General features: G+C 46.7%; 1 protein-coding gene across 1 annotated transcript in view; it reads right to left on the bottom strand.

The window, feature by feature from the left end:
- Positions 1 to 469: 469 nt before the first annotated feature.
- Positions 470 to 18,713, bottom strand: part of bmp7b (bone morphogenetic protein 7b) — a 151,274-nt gene continuing 133,030 nt past the window's right edge. The window contains exons 4-7 of the mRNA XM_068000732.1: positions 17,668 to 17,865; positions 8,165 to 8,241; positions 6,102 to 6,212; positions 470 to 4,612 (exon numbers count right to left, since the gene is read on the bottom strand). Coding sequence (XP_067856833.1) covers positions 4,463 to 4,612; positions 6,102 to 6,212; positions 8,165 to 8,241; positions 17,668 to 17,865 — 536 coding nt within the window. The 3' untranslated portion in view covers positions 470 to 4,462. The remainder of the gene's footprint in view (positions 4,613 to 6,101; positions 6,213 to 8,164; positions 8,242 to 17,667; positions 17,866 to 18,713) is intronic.

Below are 18,713 nucleotides of genomic sequence, written 5' to 3'. Positions count from 1 at the left end.
TCCCCGGGATTAACCGAGTGAACCTTCTTTGTACTGCCTCGAGAGCAAGTATGTCTTTTCTTAAGTATGGAGACCAAAACTGTATGCAGTATTCCAGGTGCGGTCTCACCAATACCTTATATAACTGCAGCAATACCTCCTTGTTTTTATATTCTATCCCCCTAGCAATAAAAGCCAACATTCTGTTGGCTTTCTTGATCACCTGCTGCACCTGCATACCAACTTTTTGATTTTCTTGCACTAGGACCCCCAGATCCCTTTGTACTGCAGTACTTTCCAGTCTCTCGCCATTAAGAAAATAACTTGCTCTCTGATTTTTCCTGCCAAAGTGCATAACCTCACATTTTCCAATATTATATTGCATCTGCCAAATCTCCGCCCACTCACCCAGCCTGTCTATATCCCCTTGCAGGTTTTTTATGTCCTCCTCACTCTCTACTTTCCCTCCCATCTTTGTATCATCTGCAAATTTTGATATGTTGCACTCGGTCCCCTCCTCCAAATCGTTAATATAGATTGTAAAGAGTTGGGGACCCAGCACCGACCCCTGTGGAACACCACTGGTTACTGGTTGCCAGTCCGAAAATGAACCATTTATCCCAACTCTCTGCCTCCTGTTCGATAACCAATCCTCCACCCATGCCAGAATATTACCCCCAATCCCGTGATTTTTTATCTTAAGTAATAATCTTTTATGTGGCACCTTGTCGAATGCCTTCTGGAAGTCTAAATACACTATGTCCACTGGTTCCCCTTTATCCACCCTATACGTTATATCCTCGAAGAACTCAAGCAAATTTGTCAGACATGACTTCCCCTTCATAAAGCCATGCTGACTTTGTCCTATTAAATTATGCTTATCTAAATGTTCTGTTACTGTCTCCTTAATAATAGACTCCAAAATTTTAGACTCCAAAACTCCTGAAAGGTTGATAGGCTGACATGTGTGTGATAGGAGGAAGAGATTGAATACACAATTACGACATCCTGTACTGAGTTACATCCAGTGTGGCGGGCCTTTCGCTGTCTGAAGCCTACCAGCTGTCTCCTTTCTTAGCCAGGTGAGATGAATTTGGCCCAGTTGCCATGAATCCCAATCAAAAAACTACTTATAATTCAGAATTTACCAGATCTGATATTCTCCCTCAAGAGAGATCCCAAACTGAGAATGTAATTTAACAAAGTCACAGGCCTTTTATACATAGGACATGATGCTTTATTAAATCTGAGTCCTAAAATTGCTTGCACCTCAACTAACATCTACCAATCATCAATGTGTGTGCACGTGGACACACACCTGCATGCATACACACATGCGTGTGTATGCACACATATGCACACATGCCTGTGTAGACACAGAAAAACACATGTGTGTTGACAACCCACCTGCATAAAGACACATCATCCTTAAAACACAATCGTCCTCTGGAAGAGAGGCATGGGGTGACTATGCTAAGTGAATTACCTAAATTCCCAGTTACACTGTGGACCTAGCCAGTATACACTGACAAACAAGCTAAACCAGTGCTACGGTAATATATATATATATATCTATTTTAAACGTAGACACACTTTGCGCTATTATTTGAGAATCACTCATGGGTTTCTGTGGAATTCCGTATCGCTGTTTAGACATAATGTGTTTTAAATTAGATTGATCAAGCAGTTCCCAGTCAATAGCTGTAGGTCCCAAAGTGTGTCTGTGGTATGAAACACCCCAAGAAAATAGCAGGGACTTCCTGATCTGTGTTTATTACTGAACAAGAAGAGTCAGAAATGGAAAAGAGTACCTGAAAAATGTTATTCAAGATACAGATCTTGAATCATAGATATGGTTATATTAAAAAAGTATCCATGAAGATTGGATGATTGCATTATTCAGGACAGGCCTGCGTAATAGCAAGAGAGATACAATTACTGTGACATGGCCTATTTAGAATGAGTTGATGTAATGGAGAGAAAGCTGATTACAGCCTTGCATTTTATTTAGAACATGTTCAGATAATGGAGAGAGAGGTGATTACAGTATCGGGTGTTACTGAGAACAGGCCAAGTTAATGGTGAGAGACACGCAGGTGGCATGCTGCAAGAAACTGAGTAATAACAAAACCCAGTAAGATTTAATTTAGTGGAGCTTTTTCCTGATTCACTGAAAATTTAAGGTCTGAAAACAAACATGCTTTAGAACGTAAAGTGATGGGTGATTTCTGAAGAGCAGAATAAGCTGGAGTTTCTACACAACATGAAAAGCTGATCCTGCAGCTCAGTCCCATCGTGATCTGATTGAAGGGACACTGTCACTGGGCTTCTCCCGCTTGTACCTTCGGCTTAAATTCGACGGAAGCCCTGTTTACACGTGCAACAGGGTTTCTGCCAAAGTGGGAGTGGGAGGTGTTCTGAGGAACTTCCTGCCGTATGTTTCCAATAGAAGGCATACTGCGTCTTTACCTCCTTATATTCCCGGCACTCCGCAGAGAACAAACCTGTTTTAGCTAACCATCTTTGAAAGTTGATTTAAAACATCATGATGTTGGATATTATGAAGTTAAGTGAGACCAGAAGGTTAGGAACAGCAACAAAAAGGGTAAACTGGGGAAAAAGCAGGTTCAGATTATCCCAGGTAATCAGAGTAAAGATCAGGTTCAGATTATCCCAGGTAATCAGAGTAAAGATCAGGTTCAGATTATCCCAGGTAATCAGAGTAAAGATCAGGTTCAGATTATCCCAGGTAATCAGAGTAAAGATCAGGTTCAGATTATCCCAGGTAATCAGAGTAAAGATCAGGTTCAGATTATCCCAGGTAATCAGAGTAAAGATCAGGTTCAGATTATCCCAGGTAATCAGAGTAAAGATCAGGTTCAGATTATCCCAGGTAATCAGAGTAAAGATCAGGTTCAGATTATCCCAGGTAATCAGAGTAAAGATCAGGTTCAGATTATCCCAGGTAATCAGCGTAAAGAGTAGGTTGGGGTACAGAATAGTTTTGTGTTTTGAATATTGATTGGATATGTGAATCTGGATTGGATGGATGGATTGTTATGTGTGTACTTTCTGGGAGTGAAGTGCAATAATACAACACTGGGGTTCAGGACTGCAACTGAATGGGAGGTTGGTGGGAAGGAGGTGACTTGCTCTGTTCTTTATTTGTAGTGGAATCGTAAACATGACCTTCACGCTTGCGTTTCCAATTACACTACAAGTAACGGAGGGAACCTCCTCAGGTGACTAGCACATAAATGTCTCGGGGTTCACACACCAATCAAAGCCTCTCAGTGGCATTGCTGCTTTCACTAAGCAGCCAAACAATCAGCTTATATATGTGTTTGTTTTTCCAGTTATCTCTACTCAGCTTCTGAAGGTGCTGGGGGTCATTTTCAAGCTTGCCTCCTGGACGTTAAGATGGCAGAGGCATCGCAATGCATGGGATGAACATTGGGCAGTTTCTACTGCAGGCGGGCGATCCGCTCTGCCAGGTTACTGACCAAATGACGAGGTTGAAATGGCCCTCACCTGCCCGCTGGCTGTTGCTGCACAGACTGCCCCATACCTCAGGCAAGTGCCCATTCTTGACATGTGAGTCAAGATAGTGAATGTCAGTAGGCCAATTGACCTTGTGGGATATTATCACTGAGATCCTCAGCTGATATCCACATTTACACATTATCCAGCAGGGGTCATTCGACAGAAATCACTGGCTGCTTCCCCAACCCCCCTCCACCCCCTTGGCCAGGAGGTGCTGAGGCCAAGTGTAGAGCCCATCACCACTCGGATTAACATCAGTTAACTCAGCACAGACTGGGGCTCAAACTGGCCACCTTCTCGCTCCCTAAAATCACTGTCACACCACATTTTGTACAAATCTAAGATTCACGGCAATTGATGTTTTCTTTATCACTGGTATGAAATAAACATTCCTGCACTGCTACTGTAAATGTATTTCATTTTGTGGCGTTTCCAGAATTTTCCATGAATTCGGTCAATCAACTGTTGAGCTTCCAGTGAGATTATGGGCCGCAGTTGAGTCCTAACCCGGAAATATCCAATTATATCGCACCTCAGGCATTGTGGATGGATTTTTTTTCCTGCTCATTCTGATTAAGTAACTCGAGGGGAATAAATCAGTTGTTGGGAAATGTCCTCGCCACGCTACAAATAGCAACATTTTTGTATTCACATTTAATGAGGAAATCTGCCAGCGTTATCTTTTTAAAATTTGGATTGTCCAACCCTTTAAGAGGGCATTCCAACACTGAGCCTTTGATCTCACTCTTGCTCTTAGTACAGAAAGAGTCAATGTACAGCCAACCTTAAAAAATTAAAATCATTAAAAAAAATTCTTAATTTACAGTTCGATTCTCCTTTAAACCACCACAGGCCAGTAGGCAAGTTGACTTGTCACGAGGGATCCATGACTGGCAGTGTTTACAACACCCATCAGATGCAGGTTGCTCCCTCTCTGGTGCTAATGACACCCACAGGCTCTGACCACCATATTCCTGTATTTTTTTAGGATGACGTTTGAGCTGTCGTCAAAGTAAAGCACGGATATGGCGTTGAGCTGTGTGGGAGCGCAGCATGGCTTCGGAACATTCTCTGGGTTTATCAAATGAACCTGAGTATAAAACATAAAAAAGGAAAGATTTTCTTCAGCAGGTACTCCAAAGAAACTTATAATGTAGCTAACTATAGCCGTGGTCCACTTACACACACATACAGCCTTAAACAAGAAGCCCAGTGTAGGGGAACAAGTTTCAATATAAGAAGAGATCTTCCACCTGATAGATGGTTCCCTCCACCCCAAGTTTCTCCCTCCTCTCCTGAAGCCAATGACTCTTGATGAGATACAGTTCATCTGTCAATAACTGACCTCCAGTACCTTGCTCAAGTGACCATTCTCATGTGATGGCCTAGACAGTGAGTGTTAGCAGGCTATTTGTTTGTGAGTGTATCACAGCCAAACCTGATTCCACTCTCACCCAGTGTTTATGTGCACAAATTTTCCAGTGGGGCTCATTGGATAGTGATTAGCAGTGGAAAGTCATCCCTAGCTCAGGGGCACTGGGGCCAAATGTTGCACCCATCTACTGGCTGAGACCAGCTAACTCAGCACAGATCGGGGATTGAACCCGGGACCTTCTGGTCTGCAGAGTTCAGAACCCAGCCGCAATTAATTTCCCCTCTAAGCAAGTGAAGGAGCTTGCCGATGTCTGTGTGTATACAAAACTAGTCAAACTGCCAACTCTTAATTGTCAGAACTAATCTCAGTCCAACAGTGGCAGTGCACTGATAAGGTATCTGTCTCTGTAGTAATGGTGAGATGTTGCTCAGAACTCCCTGTAGCCTGCCCCGATAATAGTGTGGCACAAGTGAGATGCAGCTCACAGCTTCCGACGGCTTGCCCCATTGATAATGTGGCACAGTTGAAATGTAGCTCAGCGTTCCCTCTAGCTTGCCTTCATCAATAATGTGGTGTAATGAAGAAGTTTGGACAACATGGAGGTGGAATTTGACATTGGCGCAAAATGGGCGCTAGCAAGTCGGCTGCCCACTTACACCCCGCCCCATTTCATTTTACTTTGAAGTCAACGGAAACGATTCTCGGGCGGGGTGTAAAATGAGCTGCCGATTCGATATCGTCCATTTTGTGTCAATGCCAAAGTCCAATTTCACCCCGTGTCTCTCTCCATATCAAAGAAAAAGATGAGAACTCAAATAGAATTACACAGAAACAGGCCATTCGACCCAGCCCGTCCATGTTAGCGTGTATCCTCCACACGAGCAGTATCCTAACCTCACGCCCACCCTGTTCCCATATCCCTTTATCCCCCTTTCCTTCAACCACCCATCTAACCTATTCTTAAATATTGACATGGTCTCTGCTCCAATCATTAACTCTAGTAGTGCATTCCACATCCTCACACTTTAGGGCCTGAAGGTAAAGAGATCATGTTTGATGTCAGCGTCTTTTTAAAAATATGAAGGCATGAATATATTACCATTGACTTATTGGGGTCACTGTTTCAAATTTTCAGACTTTGATTTTGCACAGATTGTAAGATGTCACCTTGTTTCCTCCTGTGTCTTACACTTGTTATACTTACCAGAGTTTGAACAATGGCATGATTTGTAGCATTCATGTATGAGTTCAGTGGGAAGGAGCATTCTCCCTCACAATAGTATGCAGCATATCCCTCGGGAGCTATGATCCAGTCCTTTAGGAAGGAGAGGAATAGGACACACATTCAGAACAAAGCTTCTGGATATCGCTGTCACTGAATAACTTTGGTTCTACTCAGGGTACATCGTTCCAAGAACTGCACCACAACCAAACTTACAAAAAAATACACCACTTTAAATATCATTTTTAATAGTGAACAACCAGAGAAAAGGAAGACACTGGATGTAGCATTCACTCAAAGGAAAGGGTGAACAATGTCAGACCAGAGTTCAGGTCTGACATTTCTAATTATGACAACTTCCACATCAATCTCTAGTGGCACAGAACTCTTTCAGGTACCACTAAAGGTCGATTGTTCTGTGAACTTTGTGCTCATCAAGGTGAAGGGTGTTATTGCTGGGGAATGGAATACTCTCCATTTCATACAGTAAGCCTCAAGCACTCCTAGGTCAGATGCAGAGTACGGCTCCCTCTACTTCGCCCTAAAAACGTGCCTTCGCCCCAGGTGAGCACCCTTACTGCACCTGTGTGACAACTGTCCAATTTGCACACCAGCCAGTCATCCTGTGTCCTCTCTTAGTGAGACAGGCAATTAGGGGCAGCTTTGGGCCATCAACCTATGCCCACTAGGAACTGGATTGAGCCTCAATCCAAGCTGAGTCACATGAGACCCTCCCAGCCAGCAGACAGAGGAGACTTTTATCCCTTCTGTCTGAGCTGGATTTGAAACCAGGTCCCAGAGATGAAAAGCTAAACTTTGATTTTCCAATCAGGGCCGACAATAACTCATTTATTTAAACGGCTTACAGTCAGTTGCAAAATAACATGAGAAAACCCAGGCTCTAATATCTAACCCTGTCCCACAAAAGTTTAGATTTCCTTGGCAGTGTAACTGGATAGCTATAAAGTATATCAATATTAAAATTGTGCCTTTTTTTAGTAAAGAATAAACTTTTAGTGTGTTTCTGCATGCTCTAATAGAAGTGATGGAAATAATTGCTGTATGTAGTGTCAGCTATGAAAGCAGTGATCTCCCCTCCCCTAATATATAGTGATCGACAATCCCACCAGTGTGCCCCACTGGTCTTATGCAATGGTTAAGGACATTGCACTTGTGTTGCTGGCACTTACGGTGTTATATTATTGGGGGTTCCACCAGTCCCATGTCCTCCGGGTTGAAGCACAGATTATTATTGATTTACTGGAATCACTTCTAAGGTCACTACAACATTCAGTTTCAAATTTTCAGACATTGATTCGACAGGACATTTTCTTTCCACATTTTAAAATAGATTTTACAGGTTTTCTTTTAAACACATTACCAGGGGAACAGTGGTTAGCAAAATACCAAATAGATTCCCCACAGCTGCAGAACGCTGTGGGCCATCAGACCTGTTTCTCAGTTTAATGTCTCATCTGAAGGACCATATCTCAGATGATACAGCTCTCCCCCAGAACTGCAGTGTCCCCCAGTGTCGGTATGTGCTGAAGTCCTGAAGTGACATTTGAACACAAAACCTTCTAACTCTGTAAAAGTCCTACCAATGGAGCTAAGCTGACTACTACAGTTGGATATTGGATGCAGGAGTCTGAATAGGGTTCCAAAGTTGCAGAATCCTAACTCAGGTAGTGCCCCATGCTGAAATTAATCTGCATGTTCACACAATAAACTCCATCCCAACCAGAAATGGTAGGAATGCTGATTAATCTCAATGAGAATCCACAGCTGCCATGGGTTTGTGAGAGTGGAACAGCTTTAAATTTATGTCTCACAAGGGGACAATTGGCTAGCTCCAATGGAAGATGCATTCATTCCCTGAAATACAGGTTGTGGAAGTACTCTTAGTAAGAGCTGTTCTGGCTAAAAGGTTACTGTAAAATAATAATAAATTTAAAAATCCCCACACAAGTTGGAACCTTCTCTTCTGAAATGATTTTGGACAAGAAACAAAAATGCTTTTAGAGTTCTTTAAGCTCTGGAGTTACCTGCCATCCCAGATCACGGAAGCTGACATACAGCTCATGCTTCATGCAGGCCTGGCGCTGGTCACTGCTACTGTTCTCTAGTAATAACAAAAGATAGGGGCCGTTAACAACTGGATATCAGCATGAGGCCTGCTTCGATTATCTCCGCTATATTCCTGTGTCAAATAATTGGCAGGCAGAGTTGGACGTCTATAGGCATCAGCATGACTCAGTAGGAAAGAGCTATTCAATTCTTGCAGAGTTTGCAAGGTTAGAGAGTTATCCAGACAGGAAATATCTTACTACGTCTGGAATAAATAAAATGGAATTGTATTATCTGAAGTTCCACATAATCCTGAATCTAACAAAAGGAGCTATCTGTAAATTGACTGTTTCTCAATCCCTCCATTAGGAAAACATCTGGCCACTGCTGCTGTTCATGTCCTCCCTTAGTGAGATACCTGTGTGCTCATTAAGCTTTTCAGTTCCTCTTTCTGGGAAAGATCTGCACATTTACTGGACTCCCTCACTCGCTCTCTTTACGGTGATATCTGCACACTCACTGGTCTCCATCAGTCTGCTCCTTGGAGACACGGTTAGCTCCACTTAGACCACACGCAGGCTATAATAGACAATCGGTCAACTTGAACAAAGCCTCAAAACGCAAACCATTTCCCTATTGCTGCAACAAAAAGTGGAGGCAACTGTAATGGGAAATCAGATCACTGCACCCTGCACGTGATTTTAAAAGCATCCTACTCACCTGTTGTACTCAGCCATGCAGTGCACTCACTGGCACAGGAACACAGTTCAACGGGCAGGCCTTCAGGAGCCTCTGCACAGCTTTTAAAGGTGAACAAAGCTTCAATCATTCTTTTTCCAGTTTTCAGACCTCAGAGTGATACTTTGAATAGCTTTCTTCGAAAGGGTTCTCACTGTATCTCTACACTGACTGCCACCTGGATGCGGTGAAGAGGCCTGCATGCCTCCATGACCTGAAGAGGTGTACGGGTGGTTGCTCTGCTACCAGTCGGTTCACCCATGTCAGGAGGATCAAAAGGCTGAGGCCCGATAAATGTCAGTCATGTTTGGAAATGGCTGGCCATTGTCCAAGGTGAAGATTTCTTGGAGGTCCTGTCAGTGTAAATGGACTGCATTTCGAAATTTGTCAACTGTTGTTCTTTGGCTTGTTGTTGGACCACCAACTGAGGGACGAGAGGAAGTGGCTCAATTGGAGAAATATATGAGAAGAAGACGTGCAAAGCTGGAGGCTGTGTGATTCTAGGAGCCATATCTTGCAGCCTACATTTAAGTGTAACAGGCGTGGGCGGAACCGGTGACTTTAGACCTATGGTTCCCAAAGCTCCCCACCACTGGGGGTTTCTTTATCTCATGTCTGGGTCTGTTGTAGACTCATTGATAGAGATTGATTGCCATGATTGGTCAATAACTCCATTATCGTTATATCATGTGTCTACCGGGATGGTAGATGGACCTAGGTCTTTTTTCATCAAGCAATCTTATGTTCCAATGTACACATAATTCCTGCAGTGTGATCACTGGATGGTCAAGGGCTGTAGCATCATTCAGCAGCATCCTGAGAGGCCCTAATTCAGGTTCACACAGCTTCCCCATATAGGGAGGGGGCTACAAAAGATGCAATTAACATTGTCAACCTTTTATCAGCCAGGTCAACAGACTGCACCTGTTAAGCCACCCTTTACACTATGGCCATGATATAGGCAATAGAAGCATAACTTCACATTGGCTTCATGGAAGGTGGCTTCATGACTCTTTCTGCTATACAGGACACAGAGAAGCCTGAATAGACATTGTGCTCGGAGCACAATAGTTGGCTCGCTAGGACTTGATAATATCACACTGAGACCAACCCTGGCCTTTGTGCATCGTCCCTCCCTTCACCAAATCATTGGCGATCGTGCTTTCGTCTGCCTGGGCACCACATTCTGGAATTCCTTCCCGACACCCCTCAACCTCTCCATCTTTCTCTCCTCATTTAAGACCCTCGTCTTCAACCAAGCTTTTGGTCATCCCTCCTAACATCCCTTTCTTTGGCTCAGTATCCATGGCTCTCCTCATGTCTTTGTGGAGTGCTCTGGGGCTTTTTGCTCCACATTAGAGACACTGAACTTGAGCACAGAGGTTGGGAAAGACAGAGATTGAACCTCTAACAGTGTGAGGACATTCAACTGGGAATTTGGTGAGTGTGGGAATTAGGTGCAGAGGGTGAAGGAGGTGCTCAGTGATTTAAACCAAAGAATTATAGAATAAGACTGAGCGGAGGATAAAGGGAGCAGCTCGAGGAATCAAAACAAGGCAAGAAGGAGCGCCGAGGGTAAGTCAGTAAGTGTTTAGTTCAATGGTTAGTGTTTTTTAGTGATTAGTGTTTTAGTGTCAGATAAATAATAAAGTGCCTTAAAGTTAAACAAAGTTTAAATAACTGTTAGCTAACATGACAGGACATCTGGGACCGATCGCGTGCACATCCTGTGCCATGTGGGAACTCCAGAACGCTTCGTGTGTCCTGGAAAACCACATGTGCAGGAAGTGCCGCCAATTTCTCGAGCTCGAGCTCAGAGTTTCTGAGCTGGCGTCACGACAGTGCATACGGGAAGCTGAGAGTTTCATGGATAGAACGTTTCAGGAGGTGGTCACTCCACAGCTACAGAGAGTTCAGGAGGAGAGGAAGTGGGTGACCACCAGACAGATTAGGAGGAACAGGCAGGCAGTGCAGTAGTCCCCTGGGAGTCACAAACTGGTATTCAGTGTTGAATACCAGTGATGGTGCTGACACCTCAGGGGGAGTGCAGCCAGGAGCAAATCCACAGCACCGTGATAGACTCGGCTGCAGTTGTTACAGGGGATTCGATAGTCGGGGGATAGACAGGCATTTCTGCAACTGCCGACGAGAGTCCCGCATGGTGTGTTACCTCCCTGGTGCCAGGGTAAAGGACATCACTGAGAGGGTGCAGAACATGTTGAGGGGGAAAGGGGAGCAGCCAGAAGTCGTGGTCCATGTGGGAACCAATGACATAGGAAGGAAAAGGGTCGAGGTCCTGAAGTCAGAGTTTCAGGAGCTAGGGAAGAAGTTAAAAAGCAGAACCTCGAAGGTGGTAATCTCTGGATTACTCCCAGTGTCACGTGCTAGTGAGTATAGAAATAGTAGGATAAGACAGGTTAATGTGTAGCTGGAGAAATGGTGTAGGAGGGAGGGCTTCAGATTCCTGGGGCATTGGGACTGGTTTTAGGGCAGGAGGGATCTGTTCAAGATGGACGGGTTGCACCTCAACAGAACTGGGACAAAGTTCTCGCGGGGAGGTTAACTAGTGCCGTGGGAAAGGTTTAAACTAATTTGGCAGGGGGAGGGGCATCAGGATCAAACATTAGAGAGGAGAAACAAGGAATGGAGGACAGGGAGGGACAAATAGCACCATAGTAAAGAATAGTTCAGAAATAGGAGGGATCAGACAGGAGGTTAATGCAAGGCAGTCTAAGATGGGTTTAGAGTGTAAATGCTCGTAGTGTGGTAAATAAGGTTGGTGAGCTGCAGGCACAAGTCACCACATGGGATTATGATATGGTGGAAATAACAGAGACCTGGCTCAAAGAAGGGGAGGATTGGGTACTTAATGTTCCTGGCTACACAAAGATAGGGAAGGAAAGAAAGGAGGGGGTGTCAGTTTTGACCAAAGAAAGTATTACAGCACTGGAAAGGGATGATGTAGTTGAGGGATCAAAGGCAGAATCTATTTGGTTAGAATTAAGGAACAATAGAGGAGCTATTACACTACTGGGTGTATACTAAAGGCAAACAAATAGTGGGAAGGAGATAGAGGAGAACATTTGCTGGGAAATTCCATAAAGATGCAGAGAGTAGTGGTGAACGGTTGGGGAGGGAAGTTTACAGTGGTGTTCCCCAGGGGTCGGTATTAGGACCACTGCTCTTTTTGATATATATTAATGACCCGGACTTGGGTATAGAGGGTATAATTTCAAAGTTTGCAGGTGACACGAAACTTGGAAATGTAGTTAATAATGTGGAGGATAGTAACAGACTTCAGGAGGACAGAGACAGACTGGTGAAATGGGCAGACACATGGCAAATGAAATTTAACACAGAGAGGTGTGAAGTGATGCATTTTGGTAGGAAGAATGAGGAGAGGCAATATAAACTAAATGGTACAATTTTAAAGGGGGTGCAGGAACAGAGAAACCTTGGGGTGTATATACACAAATGTTTGAAGGTGGCAGGACAAGTTGAGAAAGCGGTTAAAAAAGCATATGGGATCCTCAGTTTTATTAAGAGGCATAGAGTGTAAAAGCAAGGAAGTTATGCTAAATCTTTATAAAACACTGGTTAGACCTCAGCTGGAGTATTGTGTGCAATTTTGGGCACCACACTTTAGGAAGGATGTCAAGGCCTTAGAGAGGGTGCAGAAGAGATTTACTAGAATTTTTAAAAATTTTTTTAAATTCGTTCACGGGATGTGGGCGTCGCTGGCAAGGCCGGCATTTATTGCCCATCCCTAGTTGCCCTCGAGAAGGTGGTGGTGAGCCGCCTTCTTGAACCGCTGCAGTCCGTGTGGTGAAGGTTCTCCCACAGTGCTGTTAGGAAGGGAGTTCCAGGATTTTGACCCAGCGACAATGAAGGAACGGCGATATATTTCCAAGTCGGGATGGTGTGTGACTTGGAGGGGAACGTACAGGTGGTGTTGTTCCCATGTGCCTGCTGCTCTTGTCCTTCTAGGTGGTAGAGGTCGTGGGTTTGGGAGGTGCTGTCGAAGAAGCCTTGGCGAGTTGCTGCAGTGCATCCTGTGGATGGTGCCAGGGATGAGGGACTTCAGTTATGTGGAGAGACTGGAGAATCTGGGGTTGTTCTGCTTAGAACAGAGAAGGTTAAGGGGAGATTTGATAGAGTTGTTCAAAATCATGAATGGTTTTGATAGAGTAAATAAGGAGAAACTGTTTCCAGTGGCAGAACGGTCGGTAACCAGAGGACACGGATTTAAGGTGATCGGAAAAAGAGCCCGAGGCAACATGAGGAAACATTTTTACGCAGCGAGTTGTTATGATCTGGAATGTGCTGCCTGAAAGGGCGGTGGAAGCAGATTCAATAATGACTTTCAAAAGGGAATTGGATAAATACTTGAAGAGAAAAAATTTACAGGGCCATGGGGAAAGAGCAGGAGAGTGGGACTAATTGGATAGCTCTTTCAAAGAGCCGGCACAGGCAGGATGGGCCGAGTGGCCTCCTCCTGTACCTACTATGATACTAAATAAATGACAATTGTTGTTGTGGATGGCACTTTGGCACCGGCTGTACCTTCTTCTGGTGCACAGGACAGAAGAGGCGCCGCACTCCTGGTGCAGGAGTTGTGATTCACAGTTACTGACATTACTTTGATAGTCAGCCAAAAGGCAGCAAGGAATGTCTGACCACTGTGAGATCAGCACTGAAAACAGATGCTAGATATTTCCTTGGGGCACTCTTGGCCCTGTGGGACTGGATAGGCCCATACCTGCTGGAAGTGTACGGGGGTATGCTTCTGGCAGGCAGCATGGCAGAGTCCATGAGGAAAGGCATCATCACCCTCATCTACATGCAGAAGGAGGAGAGGGAAGAAATCAGAAATTCGGGACCCATTTCCTTGCTAAATATCAACTACAAGATTCTGTCTAGGGTCATTGCCAACAGGCTCAAGTCTGCTCTGGAGCGGGTGATCCACCTCGATCAGACCTGTACTGTACCTGGCAGGAAGATCTCTGATAGCCTGGCGCTACTCAGGGATACGATCGCCTACATGCAGGACAGGGGGTGAACACCTGCTTATCAGCCTGGACCAGGAGAAGGCCTTCAGCAGAATATCCCCCACGTATATGATGAATGTGCTCTCCAAGATGGAGTTTGGAGAGGGAATCCGTGATTGGCTCTATGCGTACATCCGTAGCGTAGTTCTAATTAATGGGATGGAGTCGGAGAGCTTTCTGAACAGATCTGGAGTCAGACAGTGCTGTCCCCTCTCTGTGGATGTTGGTGTGTTGTATCAAGCCATTTGCCGTGTCCATCAGAAAGGATGCAGGTATTAGCGGGATGACTATCCCAGGCAGCAGAGGCTCTCAGGTTAATCCCTGTACATGGATGATGTCACCGTCTTGCTTCAATCAGCAGTCGGTCCACAGACTGATGAGCATCTGCGATCAGTTGGAGCTGGCCTGGGGGCCAGAGTGAACCGCAATAAGATCGAGGCCGTGTTCTTTGGCAGGTGGGAGACCCGATCCTTTGTCCCCATCACTGTCAGGTCCGACTACCTGAAAGTGCTGGGGATCTGGTTCGGGGAGTCCCAAGCCTGCACCAAGAACTGGAAAGAGTGGGTCGCCAAGGCCAAACAGAAGCTTGGTATGTGGGAGGGGCGATCGCCCTCTCCATAACCAGCAGGAACCTGGTGATAAGGTGTGAGGTGCGGTGTTGCTCCACGTGACCAGGGTCTGGCCCATTCCCCACCGCTCCTCCATCACAGTCACCCGAGCCATCTTCCACTTTGTCTGGAGGTCCAAGATGGACCCCGTCTGCAGGGACACCATGTACAAGCCCCCAGACAAAGGGGGGAGGGCGTCCCCAATGCTGCCCTGATCCTAATGGTCACCTTTGTGTGTGGCTGCCTCAGGATGTGTGTAGAGCCCCAGTACACAAACACCAAGTGTCACTACGTGCTGAGCTTCTACCTGTCCACCACACTGAGAAGGCTGGGTCTGACCACGCTGGCCGAGCAGACGCAGGACGTCCCGTCCAGCTGGACCGTACCCCACCACCTGTCCCAGGTGGAGAAGTTCCTGAGGAGGAACCCCTTCAACCACAAGGCCATCAGACAGTGGTCGTCACGAATGCCAAACAGACCTGACCAACAGACACCAGGATGTAGCCTGGATGGTGGTGAGAAAGGCCCTCCCAGTGCGGTCCTTTCATTACGCACAGAACCTCAGCGCCACCGCGAGCTGCCCTCGAGGCTGCGGCGGGGAGGAGACCATTGTCCACCTCCTGATGGGCTGCCCCTTTGTACAGAGGGTGTGGAGAGAGATGCGTTGCTATCTGTCTTGGTTCATCCCCAACAGCTCGGTAACACAGGACGCTGTGCTCTACGGGCTGTTCCCCAGGACGCACACCGAGACAGGCATCAACTGCTGCTGAAAGACAGTCAACTCGGTGAAGGAGATTCTTTGGTCCGCCCGAAACCTGCTGGTCTTCCAGCTGATGGAACTGTCCACAACCGAGTGTTGCCGACTGGCACACTCCAAGGTCCAGGGGTACGTGCTGTGGGACGCACTGAGGCGAGGTGTGGCCTACGCAAGGGCCCTATGGGGAAAGGCCACCGTGTAAGGCCTTGTGTTGTACAGAATGTATTAGAAGATATGCACTACTGTGCTTTAAATTGTAATAATGGAATTGTATTGTGTGTGGTCTTTATTGTTTTGAATTGTAATTGTGATATTTAGATTGAACTGTGTGTATCCTTAAATTTTATGAAATAAAATAGATTTTGAAATTTAAAAAAAACTCCGCCTGATCGACCGCCATAACTTTGGTGGAAGATCAGTGGAGACTCCGGATAAATGTATAAATGGCCAATTGGGAGATTTGCAGAGGTAATTCCCTTGCCACACTCGAGACAAGGCGGGATTGGGAGGGTGGGAGGGCGGTCGAGGTCTGGGAGGACGGGAAGGCGGTCGAGGTCCGGAGGGTGGGAGAGCAATCAGGGTCTGGGAGGGTGGGAGGGCAATCGGGGTCCGGGAGGGTGAGAGGGCAATTGGGGTCCGGGAGGGTGGGAGGGCAATCGGGGTCCGGGAGGGTGAGAGGCATGATCGGGGTCCGGGAGGGTGGGAGGGTGATCGGGGTCCGGGGATCAGGATGGTGATCAGGGTCCGGGAGGGTGGGAGGGAGATCGGGGTCCGGGAGGGTGAGAGGCATGATCAGGGTCCGGGAGGAGGGTGATCGGGGTCCGGGAGGGTGGGAGGGTGATCGGGGTCCGGGAGGGTGGGATGGTGATCGGGGTCCGGGAGGGTGTTTGGGGTCCGGGGGTCAGGATGGTGATCAGTGTCCGGGAGAGTGGGAGGGTGATCGGGGTCCGGGAGGGTGGGAGGGTGATCGGGGTCCGGGAGAGTGGGAGGGTGATCGGGGTCCGGGGGTCAGGATGGTGATCGGGGTCCGGGAGGGTGGGAGGGTGATCGGGGTCCGGGAGAGTGGGAGGGTGATCGGGGTCCGGGGGTCAGGAGGGTGAGCGGGGTCCGGGAGGGTGGGAGGGTGATCGGGGTCCGGGGGTCAGGATGGTGAGCGGGGTCCGGGGGTCAGGATGGTGATCGGGGTCCGGGAGGGTGGGAGGGTGATCGGGGTCCGGGAGAGTGGGAGGGTGATCGGGGTCCGGGGGTCAGGAGGGTGAGCGGGGTCCGAAAGGGTGGGAGGGTGATCGGGGTCCGAAAGGGTGGGAGGGTGATCGGGGTCCGAGAGGGTGGGAGGGTGTTTGGGGTCCGGGGGTCAGGATGGTGATCGGGGTCCGAGAGGGTGGGAGGGTGATCGGGGTCCGGGAGGGTGTTTGGGGTCCGGGGGTCAGGATGGTGATCGGGGTCCGAGAGGGTGGGAGGGTGTTTGGGGTCCGGGGGTCAGGATGGTGATCGGGGTCCGGGAGGGTGGGAGGGTGATCGGGGTCCGAGAGGGTGGGAGGGTGTTTGGGGTCCGGGGGTCAGGATGGTGATCGGGGTCCGAGAGGGTGGGAGGGTGTTTGGGGTCCGGGGGTCAGGATGGTGATCGGGGTCCGGGAGGGTGGGAGGGTGATCGGGGTCCGGGGGTCGGGAGGGTGATTGGGGTCCGGGCGTCGGGATGGTGATCGGGGTCTGGGGGTCAGGAAGGTGATTGGGGATTGGGAGTCGGGGCAATTTCTATGTGTTATGTGTTAGCCAATTCAATGTAAAACCTGAATCCTCTAAAACATCAAAGGAACTTATTTTAAAATGAATTTCTGTCACTGGCGAAGTTTAGTGCCTGATCTTGCTGTCAGCAGCTAAAAATCCAATTTGAAGGGCTTTCCCTTGAAGTTTACATTCTTCAAAACGCAGTTGGATTTTGTGAAGAGTTGACTGACTTGAACTACTTCAGTCAGGCTATTCAGATTTTCCGAGTTTTGATCTTCCAGATCAGAACCCGAGTTGTTACACGTCCAGACACCATCTTGGCTGGATTCTCACAGCTTTTGCCCATTGACTGAAGATGTTGAACCTGGCCAGCTTCCTGCACAAAATGTTAAACATAAACCTCTTAAAAACACAAACATCACGCCAACTAATATCAAGGTCTTAACTACACTAAGCTGTCTGGTTTTCTGAGACTGCAGTTCACAGATTCTTTTTGTATTCAGATGTTTAACAGGTGAAATGGCACCACTATGATATCTTTTGGGCTGGGCAAGTAAAAACTGAATTGTAACATTAGAGCTGTGAGCAGAGTGTGTGTCTACCTGCTAGACTGGTTGCTCTTAAAGATTCCTGACTCTTGGAAGACCTGGAGCGACTCTGGTTCTTCTGTTTCCCTCCCGCTGACCGTGCGCTGCGGATGTGGACCTCAGTGGCTTTGAAAAAGGCCACCATAAAGGGTTGTTTATTCTGAGGCCCAAGTCTTCCTATCAGACCTGCCGTCTTGAGATTGACACTTTGTCCTTTAAAAACAAATATATTAAAAATGAGCTTTTTCACCATGACATATGTCTTCACATATCCCCATTTCTAGTGTTTTAACACTGTCCTCCCATCTGTGGGACAGGCCGCTGGAGTTTGCCAAGGCCATCATGAATGCACATCAGCCAATAGGAGGTGTACTCAGTCTAATGAGTTCTCTCACCTCAATGGCTAGCTGAGAACCAATAATAGTTGTCAAGTGAGAACAGCAACAGTCAACTATCCTTTGAGGCTAGGAGTGAAATGAGGGACCCAGCAATGAAGTTCAAAGATAAAACGTTAAAGGTCATTCACATTATGAATTTCTAGCTACCTATATACAGTGAGAACACCTTGGGATTTGCCATGTTAATACCCCTGTTAAGTGAGACACCGGTGGGAATAAAGCCTGTTAGGGTTCAATTGTAAAGGCATTACGTGTGGACAGATAATATGGAATGTTGCTGGGATGCCTCTGGGAATTAGAAACAATTGATGTAAAGATCTGAAATGTAGAATGATGAGGGAGTGGGATCAAGAACAAAATAAAGCATGAAATAAGAAAAGGTCTTTGAGCCCATCAAATTTCAACCACACATATTGTACATCTACTCGATTGTGGACTCTATCCATCCATTTAAGTTCCTGAGGAAAAGCTCTGCACAAATTCTTTCTGAAAAAGAGGGAAGATGGGAAGGGAGGGCAAGAGGATGGTGAGATAGGGGAGAGAGCGAATCGGATGTGGTGCTGTTAATTATTAACTGAAGATGATGTAAAAGTGTTATTGATGATTCGGGAGGTGTTTATTATTGAGTGAACCAAAAGTAGTTAATTATTGAGTGAATGAGGA

This window comes from Heptranchias perlo, chromosome 19 (genome assembly GCF_035084215.1).
Source record: "Heptranchias perlo isolate sHepPer1 chromosome 19, sHepPer1.hap1, whole genome shotgun sequence".
NCBI classification, from domain to species: Eukaryota; Metazoa; Chordata; class Chondrichthyes; order Hexanchiformes; family Hexanchidae; genus Heptranchias; species Heptranchias perlo.
Note: the sequence above shows the minus strand (reverse complement) of the source record. Positions and strands in the feature narration are given on the sequence as shown.